The sequence below is a fragment of the Oncorhynchus keta genome, chromosome 15, assembly GCF_023373465.1.
Source record: "Oncorhynchus keta strain PuntledgeMale-10-30-2019 chromosome 15, Oket_V2, whole genome shotgun sequence".
Taxonomy (NCBI): Eukaryota; Metazoa; Chordata; class Actinopteri; order Salmoniformes; family Salmonidae; genus Oncorhynchus; species Oncorhynchus keta.
The window spans coordinates 873,845-894,803 of record NC_068435.1 but is presented as its reverse complement, the minus strand read 5'-3'; the positions used below and the strand labels follow the sequence as shown (position 1 = coordinate 894,803).

The window sequence follows — 20,959 nt, the reverse complement described above, 5'->3', positions numbered from 1 at the left end:
TCAGTCTCCTGTTATATCAGTCTCCTGTTCTATCAGCCTCTTAGTCAGTTGAACATTATATTCTGTTCTATCAGTCTCCTATTAAATAAATCTCCTGTTCTATCAGTCTCCTGTTCAATCAGTCTCCTGTTCTATCAGTCTCCTGTTATATCAGTCTCCAGTTCTATCAGTCTCCAGTTCTATCAGTCTCCTGTTCTACCAGTCTCCTGTTCTAACAGTCTCCTGTTCTATCAGTCTCCTGTTATATCAGTCTCCTGTTATATCAGTCTCCTGTTCTATCAGTCTCCTGTTCTATCAATCCCCTGTTCTATCAGTCTCCTGATCTATCAATCTCCTGTTCTATCAGTCTCCTGTTATATCAGTCTCCTGTTCTATCAGTCTCCTGTTATATCAGTCTCCTGTTATATCAGTCTCCTGTTCTATCAGCCTCTTAGTCAGTTGAACATTATATTCTGTTCTATCAGTCTCCTATTAAATAAATCTCCTGTTCTATCAGTCTCCTGTTCTATCAGTCTCCTGTTCTATCAGTCTCCTGTTCTATCAGTTTCCTATTCAATCAGTCAAGAGGCTTCTAAACTCCCAAGCCATAAGACTCCTGAACATCTCGTCAAATGGCTACCCACACTATTCACATTGCCCCCTCCCCCACACCGCTGCTACTCTCTGTTGTTATCATCTATGCATAGTCCCTTGGGTACACTGCAGCATCCACCAAGGGGCTCTTGCTGCCAAGGGAACGCCTGACAGCTTTTTGACACTACAGTGAAAATGGTTAACTTTGTTATAGCAAGGCCAGAGAACACTTGTATATTTTGTGCATTTTTTATTTATTTTTAGTTAAGAACAAATTCTTATTTTCAATGATGACCTCGGAACAGTGGGTTAACTGCCTGTTCAGGGGCAGAACGACAGATTTGTACCTTGTCAGCTCAGGGATTTGAACTTGCAACCTTCTGGTTATTAGTCCAACACTCTAACAACTAAGCTACCTTGCCACCCCTATTATGCAATGATATGGGCAGCAACCATGTAACGCTTTTACAACATACAGAAGTGCGCTGGTTATCAAGGGGCAAAGTGTTGGCACGTTTTTTAATTGAGAGACAAGCTTAAAGTTTTCTTGACTGACCATAATTTCCCCCACCATAAGACCCCTGAACATCAGGCTTCTAAACAGCTTCTATCCCCAAGCAATAAGACCCCTGAACATCAGGCTTCTAAAACAGCTTCAATCCCCAAGCCATAAGACCCCTGAACATCAGGCTTCTAAAACAGCTTCAATCCCCAAGCCATAAGACCCCTGAACATCAGGCTTCTAAAACAGCTTCAATCCCCAAGCCATAAGACCCCTGAACATCAGGCTTCTAAAACAGCTTCAATCCCCAAGCCATAAGACCCCTGAACATCAGGCTTCTAAAACAGCTTCAATCCCCAAGCCATAAGACCCCTGAACATCAGGCTTCTAAAACAGCTTCAATCCCCAAGCCATAAGACCCCTGAACATCAGGCTTCTAAAACAGCTTCAATCCCCAAGCCATAAGACTGCAGAACATCAGGCTTCTAAAACAGCTTCAATCCCCAAGCCATAAGACTGCAGAACATCAGGCTTCTAAACAGCTTCTATCCCCAAGCCATAAGACTGCAGAACATCAGGCTTCTAAACAGCTTCAATCCCCAAGCCATAAGACTGCAGAACATCAGGCTTCTAAACAGCTTCTATCCCCAAGCCATAAGACTGCAGAACATCAGGCTTCTAAACAGCTTCTATCCCCAAGCCATAAGACTGCAGAACATCAGGCTTCTAAACAGCTTCAATCCCCAAGCCATAAGACTGCAGAACATCAGGCTTCTAAACAGCTTCTATCCCAAGCCATAAGACTGCAGAACATCAGGCTTCTAAACAGCTTCTATCCCCAAGCCATAAGACTGCAGAACATCAGACTTCTAAACAGCTTCTACCCCCAAGCCATAAGACTCCTGAACAACTAATCAAATGGCTACCCAGACTATTCACATTGCCCCTCCCTTTTACGCTGCTGATACTCTGTTATTATCTATGCAAAGTCAATTTAATAAATCTCCCTACATGTACATACTACCACAATTACTTTAACTAACCTGTGCCCCCGCACATTGACTCTGTACTGGTATATCGTCTCCACACTGACTCTGTACCGTAATACCCTGTATATAGCCTCCACATTGACTCTGTACCGTAATACCCTGTATATAGCCTCCACATTGACTCTGTACTGGTACCCCCTGTATATCGTCTCCACACTGACTCTGTACCGTAATACCCTGTATATAGCCTCCACATTGACTCTGTACTGGTACCCCTGTATATAGCCTCCACATTGACTCTGTACCGTAATACCCTGTATATAGCCTCCACATTGACTCTGTACTGGTACCCCCTGTATATCGTCTCCACACTGACTCTGTACCATAATACCCTGTATATAGCCTCCACATTGACTCTGTACCGGTGCCCCCTGTATATAGCCTACACATTGACTCTGTACCGGTACCCCCTGTATATAGTCTCCACATTGACTCTGTACCAGTACCCCTGTATATAGCCTCCACAAAGACTCTGTACCGGTACCCCCTGTATATAGCCTCCACATTGACTCTGTACCGGTACCCCTGTGTATAGCATCCACATTGACTCTGTACCGGTACCCCCTGTATATAGCCTCCACATTGACTCTGTACCGGTACCCCCTGTATATAGTCTCCACATTGACTCTGTACCGGTACCTCCTGTATATAGTCTCCACATTGACTCTGTACCGGTACCCCCTGTATATAGCCTCCACATAGACTCTGTACCATAACACCCTGTATATAGCCTCCACATTGACTCTGTACTGGTACCCCCTGTATATAGTCTCCACATTGACTCTGTACCATAACACCCTGTATATAGCCTCCACATTGACTCTGTACCGGTACCTCCTGTATATAGTCTCCACATTGACTCTGTACCGGTGCCCCCTGTATATAGCCTCCACATTGACTCTGTACCGGTACACCCCTGTATATAGTCCCCACATTGACTCTGTACCGGTACCACCAGTATATAGCCTCCACATTGACTCTGTACCGGTACCCCCTGTATATAGCCTCCACATTGACTCTGTACCGGTACCCCTGTATATAGTCTCCACATTGACTCTGTACCGGTACCCCTGTATATAGCCTCCACATTGACTCTGTACCGGTACCTCGTGTATATAGTCTCCACATTGACTCTGTTCCGGTACCCCCTGTATATAGCCTCCACATTGACTCTGTACCGGTACCCCCTGTATATAGTCCCCACATTGACTCTGTACCGGTACCCCCTGTATATAGTCTCCACATTGACTCTGTACCGGTACCCCCTGTATATAGCCTCCACATTGACTCTGTACCGGTACCCCCTGTATATAGTCCCCACATTGACTCTGTACCGGTACCCCCTGTATATAGCCTCCACATTGACTCTGTACCGGTACCCCCTGTATATAGCCTCCACATTGACTCTGTACTGGTACCCCTGTATATAGTCTCCACATTGACTCTGTACCATAACACCCTGTATATAGACTCCACATTGACTCTGTACCGGTACCTCCTGTATATAGCCTCCACATTGACTCTGTACCGGTACCCCCTGTATATAGCCTCCACATTGACTCTGTACCGGTACCCCCTGTATATAGTCTCCACATTGACTCTGTACCGGTACCCCCTGTATATAGCCTCCACATTGACTCTGTACCGTAATACCCTGTATATAGCCTCCACATTGACTCTGTACCGTAATACCCTGTATATAGCCTCCACATTGACTCTGTACCGTAATACCCTGTATATAGCCTCCACATTGACTCTGTACCGGTACCCCCTGTATATAGCCTCCACATTGACTCTGTACCGTAATACCCTGTATATAGCCTCCACATTGACTCTGTACCGTAATACCCTGTATATAGCCTCCACATTGACTCTGTACCGTAATACCCTGTATATAGTCTCCACATTGACTCTGTACCGTAATACCCTGTATATAGTCTCCACATTGACTCTGTACCGTAATACCCTGTATATAGCCTCCACATTGACTCTGTACCGTAACACCCTGTATATAGTCCCCACATTGACTCTGTACCGTAATACCCTGTATATAGTCTCCACATTGACTCTGTACCGTAATACCCTGTATATAGCCTCCACATTGACTCTTTACCGTAATACCCTGTATATAGTCCCCACATTGACTCTGTACCGTAATACCCTGTATATAGCCTCCACATTGACTCTGTACCGTAATACCCTGTATTTAGTCTCCACATTGACTCTGTACCGTAATACCCTGTATATAGCCTCCACATTGACTCTGTACCGTAATACCCTGTATATAGTCCCCACATTGACTCTGTACCGTAATACCCTGTATATAGCCTCCACATTGACTCTGTACCGTAATACCCTGTATATAGTCTCCACATTGACTCTGTACCGTAATACCCTGTATATAGCCTCCACATTGACTCTGTACCGTAATACCCTGTATATAGCCTCCACATTGACTCTGTACCGTAATACCCTGTATATAGCCTCCACATTGACTCTATACCGTAATACCCTGTATATAGCCTCCACATTGACTCTGTACCGTAATACCCTGTATATAGCCTCCACATTGACTCTGTACCGGTACCCCCTGTATATAGCCTCCACATTGACTCTGTACCGTAATACCCTGTATATAGCCTCCACATTGACTCTGTACCGTAATACCCTGTATATAGCCTCCACATTGACTCTGTACCGTAATACCCTGTATATAGTCTCCACATTGACTCTGTACCGTAATACCCTGTATATAGTCTCCACATTGACTCTGTACCGTAATAACCTGTATATAGCCTCCACATTGACTCTGTACCGTAATACCCTGTATATAGTCTCCACATTGACTCTGTACCGTAATACCCTGTATATACCCTCCACATTGACTCTGTACCGTAATACCCTGTATATAGTCTCCACATTGACTCTGTACCGTAATGCCCTGTATACAGCCTCCACATTGACTCTGTATCGTAATACCCTGTATATAGTCCCCACATTGACTCTGTACCGTAATACCCTGTATATAGTCCCCACATTGACTCTGTACCGTAATACCCTGTATATAGTCCCCACATTGACTCTGTACCGTAATACCCTGTATATAGCCTCCACATTGACTCTGTACCGTAATACCCTGTATATAGTCTCCACATTGACTCTGTACCGTAATACCCTGTATATAGCCTCCACATTGACTCTGTACCGTAATACCCTGTATATAGCCTCCACATTGACTCTGTACCGTAATACCCTGTATATAGTCTCCACATTGACTCTGTACCGTAATACCCTGTATATAGTCCCCACATTGACTCTGTACCGTAATACCCTGTATATAGTCCCCACATTGACTCTGTACCATAATACCCTGTATATAGCCTCCACATTGACTCTGTACCGTAATACCCTGTATATAGCCTCCACATTGACTCTGTACCGTAATACCCTGTATATAGCCTCCACATTGACTCTGTACCGTAATACCCTGTATATAGTCCCCACATTGACTCTGTACCGTAATACCCTGTATATAGCCTCCACATTGACTCTGTACCGTAATACCCTGTATATAGCCTCCACATTGACTCTGTACCGTAATACCCTGTATATAGCCTCCACATTGACTCTGTACCGTAATACCCTGTATATAGTCCCCACATTGACTCTGTACCGTAATACCCTGTATATAGCCTCCACATTGACTCTGTACCGTAATACCCTGTATATAGTCCCCACATTGACTCTGTACCGTAATACCCTGTATATAGCCTCCACATTGACTCTGTACCGTAATACCCTGTATATAGCCTCCACATTGACTCTGTACCGTAATACCCTGTATATAGTCCCCACATTGACTCTGTACCGTAATACCCTGTATATAGCCTCCACATTGACTCTGTACCGTAATACCCTGTATATAGCCTCCACATTGACTCTGTACCGTAATACCCTGTATATAGCCTCCACATTGACTCTGTACCGTAATACCCTGTATATAGCCTCCACATTGACTCTGTACCGTAATACCCTGTATATAGCCTCCACATTGACTCTGTACCGTAATACCCTGTATATAGCCTCCACATTGACTCTGTACCGTAATACCCTGTATATAGCCTCCACATTGACTCTACCGTAATACCCTGTATATAGTCTCCACATTGACTCTGTACCGTAATACCCTGTATATAGCCTCCACATTGACTCTGTACTGTAACACCCTGTATATAGTCCCCACATTGACTCTGTACCGTAATACCCTGTATATAGCCTCCACATTGACTCTGTACCGTAATACCCTGTATATAGCCTCCACATTGACTCTGTACCGTAATACCCTGTATATAGTCCCCACATTGACTCTGTACCGTAATACCCTGTATATAGCCTCCACATTGACTCTGTACCGTAATACCCTGTATATAGCCTCCACATTGACTCTGTACCGTAATACCCTGTATATAGCCTCCACATTGACTCTGTACCGTAATACCCTGTATATAGCCTCCACATTGACTCTGTACCGTAATACCCTGTATATAGTCCCCACATTGACTCTGTACCGTAATACCCTGTATATAGCCTCCACATTGACTCTGTACCGTAATACCCTGTATATAGCCTCCACATTGACTCTGTACCGTAATACCCTGTATATAGCCTCCACATTGACTCTGTACCGTAATACCCTGTATATAGCCTCCACATTGACTCTGTACCGTAATACCCTGTATATAGCCTCCACATTGACTCTGTACCGTAATACCCTGTATATAGCCTCCACATTGACTCTGTACCGTAATACCCTGTATATAGCCTCCACATTGACTCTGTACCGTAATACCCTGTATATAGCCTCCACATTGACTCTGTACCGTAATACCCTGTATATAGTCTCCACATTGACTCTGTACCGTAATACCCTGTATATAGCCTCCACATTGACTCTGTATTTTGCCTTATTATTGTTATTTATTGCTGCTCTTTAGTTATTTGTTATTCTTATATCTAACTTTTTGGGGTATTTTATTAAAACTGGTTAAGGTGTACTTGGTGTGTGTGGGGGGGTTAACGTGTATGGCGTGTGTGTGTGTGTATGGCGTGTGTGTGTGTGTGTGTGTGTGTGTGTGTGTGTGTGTGTGTGTGTGTGTGTGTGTGTGTGTGTGTGTGTGTGTGTGTGTGTGTGTGTGTGTGTGTGTCTGTGTGTGTGTGCGTGTGTGTGTGTATGTGTGTGTGTGTGTGTGTGTGTATGTGTATGTGTATGTGTGTGTGTGTGTGTGTGTGTGTGTGTGTGTGTGTGTGTGTGTGTGTGTGTATGGCGTGTGTGTGTGTGTGTGTGTGTGTGTGTGTGTGTGTGTGTGTGTGTGTGTGTGTGTGTGTGTGTGTGTGTGTGTGTGTGTGTGTGTGTGTGTGTGTGTGTGTGTGTGTGTGTGTGTGTGTGTGTGTGTATGTGTGTATGCGTGTGTGTGTGTGTGTGTGTGTGTGTGTGTGTGTGTGTGTGTGTGTGTGTGTGTGTGTGTGTGTGTGTGTGTGTGTGTGTGTGTGTATCTCACCACGATGCCAGTCTTCAGCAGTAGGTAGTGTATTGTCTGTATGACGTCAGCAGCATGCATCAGGTTATGGTAGGGGTTGTTGTGTTTACCGTAGCCCACCTCCAGAGCTTCTACGACGAGAACACCGCTGAGACCGGGATCTGAGTAGAGGACACACACACGCACACAATCATGCCATACACCCCACACACGCCACACATACACACACACAAACACACACGATTAGTGTAGTGTCAACAACGCAGCCACTGCCAGCTAGCCTACAAAGTCAACAACGCAGCCACTGCCAGCTCGCCTACTTCAGCAGTACTGTATCATTTTAATCATTTTAGTCAATAAGATTCTTGCTACGTAAGCTTAACTTTCTGAACATTCGAGACGTGTAGTCCACTTGTCATTCCAATCTCCTTGCATTAGCGTAGCCTCTTCTGTAGCCTGTCAACTATGTGTCTGTCTATCCCTGTTCTCTCCTCTCTGCACAGACCATACAAACGCTCCACACCGCGTGGCCGCGGCCACCCTAGTCTGGTGGTCCTGCGCGCACGACCCACGTGGAGTTCAGGTCTCCGGTAGCCTCTGGAACTGCCGATCTGCGGCCAACAAGGCAGAGTTCATCTCAGCCTATGCCTCCCTCCAGTCCCTCGACTTCTTGGCACTGACGGAAACATGGATCACCACAGACAACACTGCTACTCCTACTGCTCTCTCGCACCGGGATCCTCATCTCTCCCAAGTGGTCATTCTCTCTTTCTCCCCTTACCCATCTGTCTATCGCCTCCTTTGAATTCCATGCTGTCACAGTTACCAGCCCTTTCAAGCTTAACATCCTTATCATTTATCGCCCTCCAGGTTCCTCGGAGAGTTCATCAATGAGCTTGATGCCTTGATAAGCTCCTTTCCTGAGGACGGCTCACCTCTCACAGTTCTGGGCGACTTTAACCTCCCCCACGTCTACCTTTGACTCATTCCTCTCTGCCTCTTTCTTTCCACTCCTCTCCTCTTTTGACCTCACCCTCTCACCCTCCCCCTACTCACAAGGCAGGCAATACGCTCGACCTCATCTTTACTAGATGCTGTTCTTCCACTAACCTCATTGCAACTCCCTCCAAGTCTCCGACCACTACCTTGTATCCTTTTCCCTCTCGCTCTCATCCAACACCTCCCACACTGCCCCTACTCGGATGGTATCGCGCCGTCCCAACCTTCGCTCTCTCTCCCCCGCTACTCTCTCCTCTTCCATCCTATCATCTCTTCCCTCTGCTCAAACCTTCTCCAACCTATCTCCTGATTCTGCCTCCTCAACCCTCCTCTCCTCCCTTTCTGCATCCTTTGACTCTCTATGTCCCCTATCCTCCAGGCCGGCTCGGTCCTCCCCTCCCGCTCCGTGGCTCGACGACTCATTGCGAGCTCACAGAACAGGGCTCCGGGCAGCCGAGCGGAAATGGAGGAAAACACGCCTCCCTGCGGACCTGGCATCCTTTCACTCCTCCTCTCTACATTTTCCTCCTCTGTCTCTGCTGCTAAAGCCACGTTCTACCACTCTAAATTCCAAGCATCCGCCTCTAACCCTAGGAAGCTCTTTGCCACCTTCTCCTCCCTCCTGAATCCTCCTCCCTCCTGAATCCTCCTCCCCCTCCCCCGCTCCTCCCTCTCTGCAGATGACTTCGTCAACCATTTTGAAAAGAAGGTCGACGACATCCGATCCTCGTTTGCTAAGTCAAACGACACCGCTGGTTCTACTCACACTGCCCTACCCTGTGCTCTGACCTCTTTCTCCCTCTCTCTCCAGATGAAATCTTGCGTCTTGTGACGGCCGGCCGCCCAACAACCTGCCCACTTGACCCTATCCCCTCCTCTCTTCTCCAGACCATTTCCGGAGACCTTCTCCCTTACCTCACCTCGCTCATCAACTCATCCCTGACCGCTGGCTACGTCCCTTCCGTCTTCAAGAGAGCGAGAGTTGCACCCCTTCTGAAAAAACCTACACTCGATCCCTCCGATGTCAACAACTACAGACCAGTATCCCTTCTTTCTTTTCTCTCCAAAACTCTTGAACGTGCCGTCCTTGGCCAGCTCTCCCGCTATCTCTCTCAGAATGACCTTCTTGATCCGAATCAGTCAGGTTTCAAGACTAGTCATTCAACTGAGACTGCTCTTCTCTGTATCACGGAGGCGCTCCGCACTGCTAAAGCTAACTCTCTCTCCTCTGCTCTCATCCTTCTAGACCTCTCGGCTGCCTTCGATACTGTGAACCATCAGATCCTCCTCTCCACCCTCTCCGAGTTGGGCATCTCCGGCGCGGCCCACGCTTGATTGCGTCCTACCTGACAGGTCGCTCCTACCAGGTGGCGTGGCGAGAATCTGTCTCCTCACCACGCGCTCTCACCACTGGTGTCCCCCAGGGCTCTGTTCTAGGCCCTCTCCTATTCTCGCTATACACCAAGTCACTTGGCTCTGTCATAACCTCACATGGTCTCTCCTATCATTGCTATGCAGACGACACACAATTAATCTTCTCCTTTCCCCCTTCTGATGACCAGGTGGCGAATCGCATCTCTGCATGTCTGGCAGACATATCAGTGTGGATGACGGATCACCACCTCAAGCTGAACCTCGGCAAGACGGAGCTGCTCTTCCTCCCGGGAAGGACTGCCCGTTCCATGATCTCGCCATCACGGTTGACAACTCCAATGTGTCCTCCTCCCAGAGCGCTAAGAACCTTGGCGTGATCCTGGACAACACCCTGTCGTTCTCAACTAACATCAAGGCGGTGGCCCGTTCCTGTAGGTTCATGCTCTACAACATCCGCAGAGTACGACCCTGTCTCACACAGGAAGCGGCGCAGGTCCTAATCCAGGCACTTGTCATCTCCCGTCTGCATTACTGCAACTCGCTGTTGGCTGGGGTCCCTGCCTGTGCCATTAAACCCCTACAACTCATCCAGAACGCCGCAGCCCGTCTGGTGTTCAACCTTCCCAAGGTCTCTCACGTCACCCCGCTCCTCCGCTCTCTCCACTGGTTTCCAGTTGAAGCTCGCATCCGCTACAAGACCATGGTGCTTGCCTACGGAGCTGTGAGGGGAACGGCACCTCAGTACCTCCAGGCTCTGATCAGGCCCTACACCCAAACAAGGGCACTGCGTTCATCCACCTCTGGCCTGCTCGCCTCCCTACCACTGAGGAAGTACAGTTCCCGCTCAGCCCAGTCAAAACTGTTCGCTGCTCTGGCCCCCAATGGTGGAACAAACTCCCTCACGACGCCAGGACAGCGGAGTCAATCACCACCTTCCGGAGACACCTGAAACCCCACCTCTTTAAGGAATACCTAGGATAGGATAAGTAATCCTTCTCACCCCCCTTTAAGATTTAGATGCACTATTGTAAAGTGACTGTTCCACTGGATGTCATAAGGTGAATGCACCAATTTGTAAGTCGCTCTGGATAAGAGCGTCTGCTAAATGACTTAAATGTAATGTAAACGCCATACACACACACATAGATGAGAAACAGTAGCGATGAAAGGACATACTGCTGGAGCTCTGTAGGAAAGAAGGAATGGGGGGACTTGTTTTATTTAGGTCCAAGAGTACAGCGTTATTTCCTGTGTTTGTAGTTGGGTCAGTTGGAGAACATAAAACAGAAGGGTGACATTTTGAACAATCATTCAAAACGTATATTATCCCATGTGCTTTCCAGATAACAACTCGCATTTTACCTTGAATCTGCTGATGAGGTCGTATCTGGTCAGTAGTTCAAAGAAGATGAACTTGAGGGCGTGGTCTCCACTGGCCTCGTTCAGAGCAAACACATCAAACGACCACTTATCAACGTGCTGCAGGGAGCATTATAAAGCATATATAAAGACACAATATTAACAACAGGAGGGACACTAACTAACTGCTGGCCTCATTCAGCGCTAGATAGACAGACAGACAGACAGACAGACAGACAGACAGACAGACAGACAGACAGACAGACAGACAGACAGACAGACAACATATTAATGTGTTGTGTCTGTCTGTCTGTCCTGTCTCCTCCCAACACGTTTGTTTTGTCGTTAAGACAAAAAGTTTTTTTCTCTTAGTAGGCTCTGTTTAATATTCTGCACTGTGTATGTGTTACCTTCAGTACTGCTACAACTGTAGCAGGAGAGCCCACTCCCACCATGCTAGAGGTACGTCTATACATCCTGGGACAGAGAGAAACACATCAACACCTTACACACCACTCCCTGAGTGTTACACACCACTCCCTGAGTGTCTGTCTTTATAGTGCACTACTTTAGACCAGGGCCCTATTCCCTATATAGTGCACTACCTTAGACCAGGGCTCTATACCCTATATAGTGCACTACTTTAGACCAGGTTCCTATACCCTACATAGTGCACTACTTTAGACCAGACTCACCAGAGCGCTATGGTCCCTGGTCAAAAGGAGTGCACTATGTAGGGAATAGGGTGCCATTTGTGATACTAGAGGGTCTGGTGAGGTCTGCTTTATAAAAATACTACAGGGAAGCTAGAGGTGTGTGTGTGTGTGTAATTTCTCCTCACTGTGTGTATGTGTGTCTATGTATGAGTAAGTTTACCTCTCTACGAAGATACCAGCCTGCACAGCGTGTACGATGCTCCTGAAGCGTGGTTTCTCCTCGGTCTGCGGCAGCATCAAACCCATCTGACGGGTGAATGTAGAGGCCAACCAATCACGCACCTCTGAAGGCACATACTCTGATTGGATATCGCTGAGCTCTTCCTCTGTATCCACCAATCTCCTGGAGGGAGAGAGGGAGAGAGGGAGGAGGGAGAGAGGGAAAGAGGGAGGGAGGAGGGAGAAGGGTGGAGGGATAGAGGGAGGAGGGAGGGAGGGTGGAGGGAGGAGGGAAGAGGGACAGAGGGTGGAGGGAGAGAGGGAAGAGGGAGAAGGGTGAAGGGTAGTTGACCTTTTACTAGTCAGATGATATAGTGATAGATCAATCTAGAGGGTTCAATATTTGGGGATGGGGGCACACTGGGAGGTTGGCGGAGCTAACTCCCCGTGCTCACGGCAAGGTGCGTGGTACTGGTCAGGCACCGTGTTAGGCGGTAAAGCGCATGGTGTCTCCAGTGCGCTCGGGGCCAGCTCTCCGCAAGTGCCACACTAGAGTGGGCATCCAGCCAGGGAAATTGTGCCAGCTTAGCGCTCTTGGTCTCCGGTGCGCCGTTTCGGCCCAGGGTATCCTGCTCCGGCTCTGTGCACTGTGTCTCAGGTGCGCTGTGACAGCTCAGTACGTCCTGTGCCTGTGCCCCGCACGTGCCGGGCTAAAGTGGGCATTCAGCCATGAGGAGCGGTGCAAGTTCTAAGCACCAGAGCTCCAGTGCTCCCCACAGCACGGTTTGATTTGTGCCTGCGCTCTGGAGGTGCCAGGCTAAAGTGGGCATTCAGCCTGGAAGAGTGGTGCCAAGGATAAGCACCAGATCCGGAGCCTGCAACGATGGTACCCAGTCCGGAACCGCCAGCGGCGGTCCCCAGTCCGAAGCCGCAAGCAACGGTCCCCAGTCCAGGGCCTGCAACGAGGGTCCCCAGTTTGAGGCCTGCGGCGAGGGTGCCCAGTTTGAGGCCTGCGGCGAGGGTCCCCGCACCAGAGGCGCCACCAAAGTGGGGGAGCCAGAGGTGGAGCGGGTTCTGCGTCCTGCACCGGAGCCGCCACCAGGTTAGATGCCCACCCGGACCCTAGTGTCAGGTTTGCGGCCGGAGTCCACACCTTTGGGGAGGGGGGAGGGTACTGTCACGCCCTGAACGTAGAGATCTTTTTATTCTCTATGTTTGGTTGGTCAGGGTGTGACTCGGGTGGGAAACTCTATGTACTTTATTTCTTTGTTTTGGCCGGACAGCTGTCTATCGTTGTCTCTGATTGGGAATCATACTTAGGTAGCCTGTTTTCCCCATATTGGTTGTGGGTGATTATTTTCCCTGTCTGTGTTTGGCCTGGTATGGTTCTCAATCAGAGGCAGCTGTCTATCCTTGTCTCTGATTGAGAATCATACTTAGGTAGCCTGTTTTCCCCATGTTGGTTGTGGGTGATTATTTTCCCTGTCTGTGTTTGCTCCATACGGGACTGTGTCGGTTTCCATTTATTCTCTTATTCTTTTGTTTTCTGTTTTCTGTTTTCTGTTCAGTTATATTTCATTAAAATTATATTATGGACACGTAGCACGCTGTGCATTGGTCCGATCCATCCTACTCCTCCTCAGAAGAGGAGGAAGAAAACCGTTACAACATGCTCAATAATTTGACAAATATTAAATCGATATCACTCACTAGCTATAATTTTTGTATTCCCTCTGGATAAAGGCACAAGCAAACCGCAAGCTAAAAGCACTGTAACTGGTAGCTTAGCAACAATAATAATTTTATCTGCTGTGGAATTCCATTTTTTTATTTGGGCGCCACAAATGAGCGTGTAAATCGTGCGGTCAAACTGACGACTGGAGAAACAAATAAGTGAGAAGATGTTAAGAAAAATTCTCAAATATTTTATTGCTAAAGTGAGTCGCTAATTTGAGATGTTTTATTTATCTAAGTAACTCAACACAAAAACATTAGCTAATTTGGCCAGCAGCCAGTAGGGCTAGCTAGCTTGCTAGGCTTGATATGGGGGTAAAAGCTAAATGGTAGCTATCCTAGCTAGCTAAAGAAATTATGAAATTGCCTTTCCTACCGGGAAAAACATGTTTACCCCCTATCAAGCCTCAAGGTGACAGCTAACGTTTTAAAAACGTTTAGGCATATTTTGTATTACTGGTTTTAAAAATATATATATTTAACCTTTATTTAACCAGGCAAGTCAGTTAAGAACAAATTCTTATTTTCAATGACGGCCTGGGAACAGTGGGTTAACTGCCTGTGTAGTCTGTGTAGATTATTAATTATAAGTTAGCCAGCAACGTTTGTTTTCCTCTTGATACTCTAGGGGCAGTATTTCATTTTTGGATAAAAAGACGTGCCCGTTTTAAGCGCAATATTTTGTCACAAAAAGATGCTTGACTATGCATGGAATTGATAGCTTTGGAAAGAAAACACTCTGACGTTTCCAGAACTGCAAAGATATTCACTGTGAGTGCCCTAGAACAAAAGCTTCAGGCAAACCAAGATGAAACTGCAACCAGGAAATGAGCAGGATTTCTGAGGCTCTGTTTTTCATTATCTCCTTATATGGCTGTGAATACGACAGGAATGAGCCTGCCCTTTCTATCGTTTCTCCAAGGTGTCTGCAGCATTGTGACGTATTTGTAGGCATATCATTGGAAGATTGACCATAAGAGACTACATTTGCCAAGTGTCCGCACGGTGTCCTGCGTGGAAATTGGTGCGCAAAACTCAGCTGCTGGTATTTTTCCATGGGATTCTGAGACGAAAGCATGCTTCCACGAACGGCATATCAATGAAGAGATATGTGACAAAACACCTTGAGGTCGATATTATGGAGTTCATTTGGAAAAAGTTAGACGTTTTGGTGACTGAATTTTCGGTTCGTTTCGGTAGCCAAATGTGATGTACAAAACGGAGCGATTTGTCCTACACAAAGAATCTTTCAGGAAAAACTGGACATCTGCTATGTAACTGAGAGTCTCCTCATTGAAAACATTCGAAGTTCTTCAAAGGTAAATTATTTTATTTGATTGCTTTTCTGGTTTTTGTGAAAATGTTGCGTGCTAAATGCTACGCTAAATGGTATGCTAGCTATCAATACTCTTACACAAATGATTGATTTTCTCAGGTTCAAAAGCATATTTTGAAAATCTGAGATGACAGTGTTGTTAAGAAAAGGCCAAGCTTGAGAACAGGCATATTTATTTCATTTCATTTGCGATTTTTAGAAATCGTTAACGTTGCGTTATGGCAATGAGCCTGAGGGTGTATTCACGATCCCGGATCCGGGATGGCTAAGATCAAGAGGTTAAATAAATAAAACATCTGAAAACAGTTGTTGTGATTGGAGCTATAGATTGTCTACACTGCATTTTTGTTTTTTTTTACAGAAAAAGCAGAGATGTGCTTTGGAAATAGCAACTTGGATTAAATATGAGGATGTTTGTCTTTCTGGGCCTTGTAGCCTATTACTGAGTATGGTGCTGTAGGCTCAGATATGTTACCTTCAGAATGGTGCTGTAGGCTCAGATATGTTACCTTCAGAATGGTGCTGTAGGCTCAGATATGTTACCTTCAGTCAGTATGGTGCTGTAGGCTCAGATATGTTACCTTCAGAATGGTGCTGTAGGCTCAGATACGTTACCTTCAGTCAGTATGGTGCTGTAGGCTCAGATATGTTACCTTCAGTATGGTGCTGTAGGCTCAGATATGTTACCTTCAGTATGGTGATGTAGGCTCAGATATGTTACCTTCAGTCACTATGGTGCTGTAGGCTCAGATATTTTACCTTCTGTCAGTATGGTGCTGTAAGCTCAGATATGTTACCTTCTGTCAGTATGGTGCTGAAGGCTCAGATATGTTACGTTCAGTATGGTCAGTATGGTGCTGTAGGCTCAGATATGTTACCTTCAGTATGGTGCTGTAGGCTCAGATATGTTACCTTCAGTATGGTGCTGTAGGCTCAGATATGTTACCTTCAGTATGGTGCTGTAGGCTCAGATATGTTACCTTCAGTATGGTGCTGTAGGCTCAGATATGTTACCTTCAGTATGGTGCTGTAGGCTCAGATATGTTACCTTCAGTATGGTGCTGTAGGCTCAGATATGTTACCTTCAGTATGGTGCTGTAGGCTCAGATATGTTACCTTCAGTATGGTGATGTAGGCTCAGATATGTTACGTTCAGTATGGTGCTGTAGGCTCAGATATGTTACCTTCAGTATGGTGCTGTAGGCTCAGATATGTTACCTTCAGTATGGTGCTGTAGGCTCAGATATGTTACCTTCAGTATGGTGCTGTAGGCTCAGATATGTTACCTTCAGTCAGTATGGTGCTGTAGGCTCAGATATGTTACCTTCAGTCAGTATGGTGCTGTAGGCTCAGATATGTTACCTTCTGTCAGTATGGTGCTGTAGGCTCAGATATGTTACCTTCAGTCAGTATGGTGCTGTAGGCTCAGATATGTTACCTTCAGTCAGTATGGTGCTGTAGGCTCAGATATGTTACCTTCAGTCAGTATGGTGCTGTAGGCTCAGATATGTTACCTTCAGTCAGTATGGTGCTGTAGGCTCAGATATGTTACCTTCAGTCAGTATGGTGCTGTAGGCTCAGAAATGTTACCTTCAGTCAGATGGTGCAGTATCAGAAATTTTTCATGTGAAGAAGCCTCATGAACTGTTTAGCCACTGGACATGTCATGATTCGGATTAAACCCAGATATAAAGATGAATATTATATATCATGTAAGGATATCTTTGAAATATATATATATATTTTATAGGAATACATAAACGATCAGGTGACTACAGATCTGACAGTATGTGGATCCGGTCATGTCAACATGTTGGTGTGGCAGATCCTCTGTTTGGTCCACCACCCAGGACAATCGGATCCCATGTCACATGTTGGTGTGGCAGATCCTCTGTTTGGTCCACCACCCAGGACAATCGGATCCCATGTCAACATGTTGGTGGCAGATCCTCTGTTTGGTCCACCACCCAGGACAATCGGATCCCATGTCAACATGTTGGTGTGGCAGATCCTCTGTTTGGTCCACCACCCAGGACACTGGATCCCATGTCAACATGTTGGTGTGGCAGATCCTCTGTTTGGTCCACCACCCAGGACAATCGGATCCCATGTCAACATGTTGGTGGCTTTTGAGATCCTCTATTTGGTCCACCACCCAGGACAATCGGATCCCATGTCAACATGTTGGTGTGGCAGATCCTCTGTTTGGTCCACCACCCAGGACAATCGGATCCCATGTCAACATGTTGGTGTGGCAGATCCTCTGTTTGGTCCACCACCCAGGACAATCGGATCCCATGTCAACATGTTGGTGTGGCAGGTTGAGTGGTTACAGCGTTGGGCCAGTAACCAAAAGAATCCCAGAGCTGACAAGGTGGAAATCTATTGTTCTGCCCCTGAACAAGGCAGTTTACCCACTGTTCCTAGGCCATCATTGAAAATAAGAATTTGTTTTTAACTGACTTGCCTAGTTAATTACAGGTGATCGACTTCCGGCGCCGACAGAGATGGCTGCCTCGCTTCGCGTTCCTAGGAAACTATGCAGTATTTTGGTTTTGAATGTGTTATTTCTTACATTGTTACCACCAGAAAAGATTAGGTTTTATCTTAAGGCTTATTACATACAGTCGGGAGGAACTATTGGATGAAGAGCAACGTCAACTCACCAACATTACGACCAGGAAAACGACTTTCCCGAAGCGGATCCTCTGTTTGGTCCACCACCCAGGACAATGGATCGGATCCCAGCAGGCGACCCAAAACAACAGCGCCGCAGAAGGGCAGACAGAGCGGTCTTCTGGTCAGGCTCGGGAGACGGGCACATAGCGCACCCTCCCGAGTATATTACTCGCCAATGTCCAGTCTCTTGACAACAAGGTAGATGAAATCCGATCAAGGGTTGCCTTCCAGAGAGACATCAGAGATTGTAACATTCTTTGTTTCACGGAAACATGGCTCTCTCGGGATATGTTATCAGAGTCGGCACAGCCACCTGGCTTCTTCATGCATCGAGCCGAAAGAAACAAACACCTCTCTGGTAAGAAGAAGGGCGGGGGTGTATGCACTATGATTAACGAGATGTGTTGTGATCATAACAACATACAGGAACTCAAGTCCTTTTGTTCACCTGACCTAGAATTCCTTACAATCAGATGCCGACCGCATTATCTACCAAGAGAATTCTCTTCGATCATAATCACAGTAGTGTATATCCCTCCCCAAGCAGACGAATCGATGGCACCTGAAAGAACTTCATTCAGGTCTGTTCAACGCTGGTCCGACCAATCGGATTCCACGCTTCAAGATTCGATCACGTGGACTGGGATATGCTCCCGTGGACTGGGATATGTTCAACCGGTCCGACAAATCAGACACAAGATTGACGTGGACTGGGATATGCATTCGGACAATAACATTGATGAATATGCTGATTCGGTGAGCAATTTTTTAGCAAGTGCATCAGTGATGTTGTACCCATAGCGTCTATTAAAACATTCCCCAATCAGAAACCGTGGATTGAAGGCAGCATTTGCACAAAACTGAAAGCGCAAACCACTGCTTTTAACCAGGGCAAGGCAACCGGAAACACGACCGAATACAAACAGTGTAGCTATTCCCTCCGCAAGGCTATCAAACAAGCTAAGCGTCAGTATAGAGACAAAGTAGAGTCGCAATTCAACAGCTCAGACATGAGAGGTATGTGGCAGGGTCTACAGTCAATCACGGATTACAAAAAGAAAACCAGCCCCGTTGCGGACCACGATGTCTTGCTCCCAGACAAACTAAACAACTTCTTTGCTCACTTTGAGGACAATACAGTGCCACTGACACGGCCCGCTTCCAAAACCTGCGGGCTCTCCTTCACTGCAGCCAATGTGAGAAAAACATTTAAACATGTTAACCCTCGCAAGGCTGCCGGCCCAGACGGCATCCCCAGCCGCGTCCTCAGAGCATGCGCAGACCAGCTGGCTGGTGTGTTTACGGACATATTCAATCATATATTCAATCAAACCTTATGTTTGATGTTCCCACATGCTTCAAGAGGGCCACCAAGGTAAATTAGCTAAATGACTATCGCCCGGAGCACTCACTTCCGTCATCATGAGGTGCTTTGAGAGATGACTCAAGGACCATATCACCTCCACCCTACCTGACATCCTAGACCCACTCCAATTTGCTTAGCGACCCAATAGGTCCACAGACGACGCAATCACACTCCACACTGCCCTAACCCATCTGGACAAGAGGAATACCTATGTAAGAATGCTGTTCATCGACTACAGCTCAGCATTTAACACCATAGTACCCTCCAAACTCGTCATCAAACCCGCCCTGTGCAACTGGGTCCTGGACTTCCTGGCGGGCCGCTCCCAGGTGGTGAGGGTAGGTAACAACATCTCCACCCCGCTGCTCCTCAACACTGGGGTCCCACAAGGGTGCGTTTTCAGCCCTCTCCTGTACTCCCTGTTCACCCATGACTGCGTGGCCATGCACGCCTCCAACTCAATCATCAAGTTTGCAGACGACACAACAGTGCTAGGGTTGATTACCAACAACGTCGAGACGGCCTACAGGGAGGAGGGCCCTCGGAGTGTGATGTCTGGAAAATAACCTCACACTCAATGTCAACAAAACAAAGGAGATGATAGTGGACTTCAGGAAACAACAGAGAGAGCAGCCCCCTATCCACATCGAGTAGTGGAGAGTAGTGGAGAAGGTGGAATGTTTTGAGTTCCTCGGTATACACATCACGGACTAACTGAAATGTGAATGTGACGGACTAGTGAAATGGTCCACCCACACAGACAGCATGGTGAAAAAGGTGCAGCAGTGCCTCTTCAACCTCAGGAGGCTGAAGATATCTGGCTTGTCACGAAAAACACTCACAAACTTTTACAGATGCACAATCGAGAGCATCCTGTCGGGCTGTATCACCGCCTGGTACGGCAACTGCTCCACCCACAACCATAAGGCTCTCTAGAGGGTAGTGAGGTCTGCACAACGCATCACCGGGGCAAACTACCTGCCCTCCAGGACACCTACACCACCCGGTGTCACAGGAAGGCCATAAAGATCATCAAGGACAACAACCACCCGAGCCACTGCCTGTTCACCCGGCTATCATCCAGAAGGCGAGGTCAGTACAGGTGCATCAAAGTGGGGACCGAGAGACTGAAAAACAGCTTCTATCTCAAGGCCATCAGACTGTTAACTTCTTGCGTCGAGCCATCCCGGATCCGGGATCGTGAATACAGCCTCAAGCTCATTACCATAACGCAACGTTAACTATTCATGAAAATCGCAAATGAAATTAAATAAATATGCTAGCTCTCAAGCTTAGGCTTTTGTTAACAACACTGTCATCTCAGATTTTCAAAAATATGCTTCTCAACCATAGCAAAACAAGCATTTGTGTAACAGCATTTAGCGTTAGCAACATTTTCACAAAAACCAGAAAACCATTCAAATAAAATAATTTACCTTTGAAGAACTTCGGATGTTTTCAATGAGGAGACTCTCAGTTAGATAGCAAATGTTCAGTTTTTCCTGAAAGATTATTTGTGCAGGAGAAATCGGTCCGTTTTCTGTGTCATGTTAGGCTACCAAAAAAAAACGAAAAT

General features: G+C 46.8%; 2 protein-coding genes across 2 annotated transcripts in view; both read right to left on the bottom strand.

Annotated features, from left to right (window-relative positions):
• Window positions 1-11,869, bottom strand: part of LOC127907697 (dual specificity calcium/calmodulin-dependent 3',5'-cyclic nucleotide phosphodiesterase 1C-like) — an 89,414-nt gene extending 77,545 nt beyond the window's left edge. The window contains exons 1-3 of the mRNA XM_052464279.1: window positions 11,804-11,869; window positions 11,383-11,513; window positions 7,683-7,809 (exon numbers count right to left, since the gene is read on the bottom strand). Of these exons, the coding sequence (XP_052320239.1) occupies window positions 7,683-7,809; window positions 11,383-11,513; window positions 11,804-11,869 (324 nt within the window). The remainder of the gene's footprint in view (window positions 1-7,682; window positions 7,810-11,382; window positions 11,514-11,803) is intronic.
• LOC127907720 (dual specificity calcium/calmodulin-dependent 3',5'-cyclic nucleotide phosphodiesterase 1C-like) overlaps window positions 1-20,959 on the bottom strand; it is a 167,978-nt gene that overhangs the window by 117,531 nt on the left and 29,488 nt on the right. The window contains exon 2 of the mRNA XM_052464301.1: window positions 12,270-12,452. Within this exon, the coding sequence (XP_052320261.1) occupies window positions 12,270-12,355 (86 nt within the window). The 5' untranslated portion in view covers window positions 12,356-12,452. The remainder of the gene's footprint in view (window positions 1-12,269; window positions 12,453-20,959) is intronic.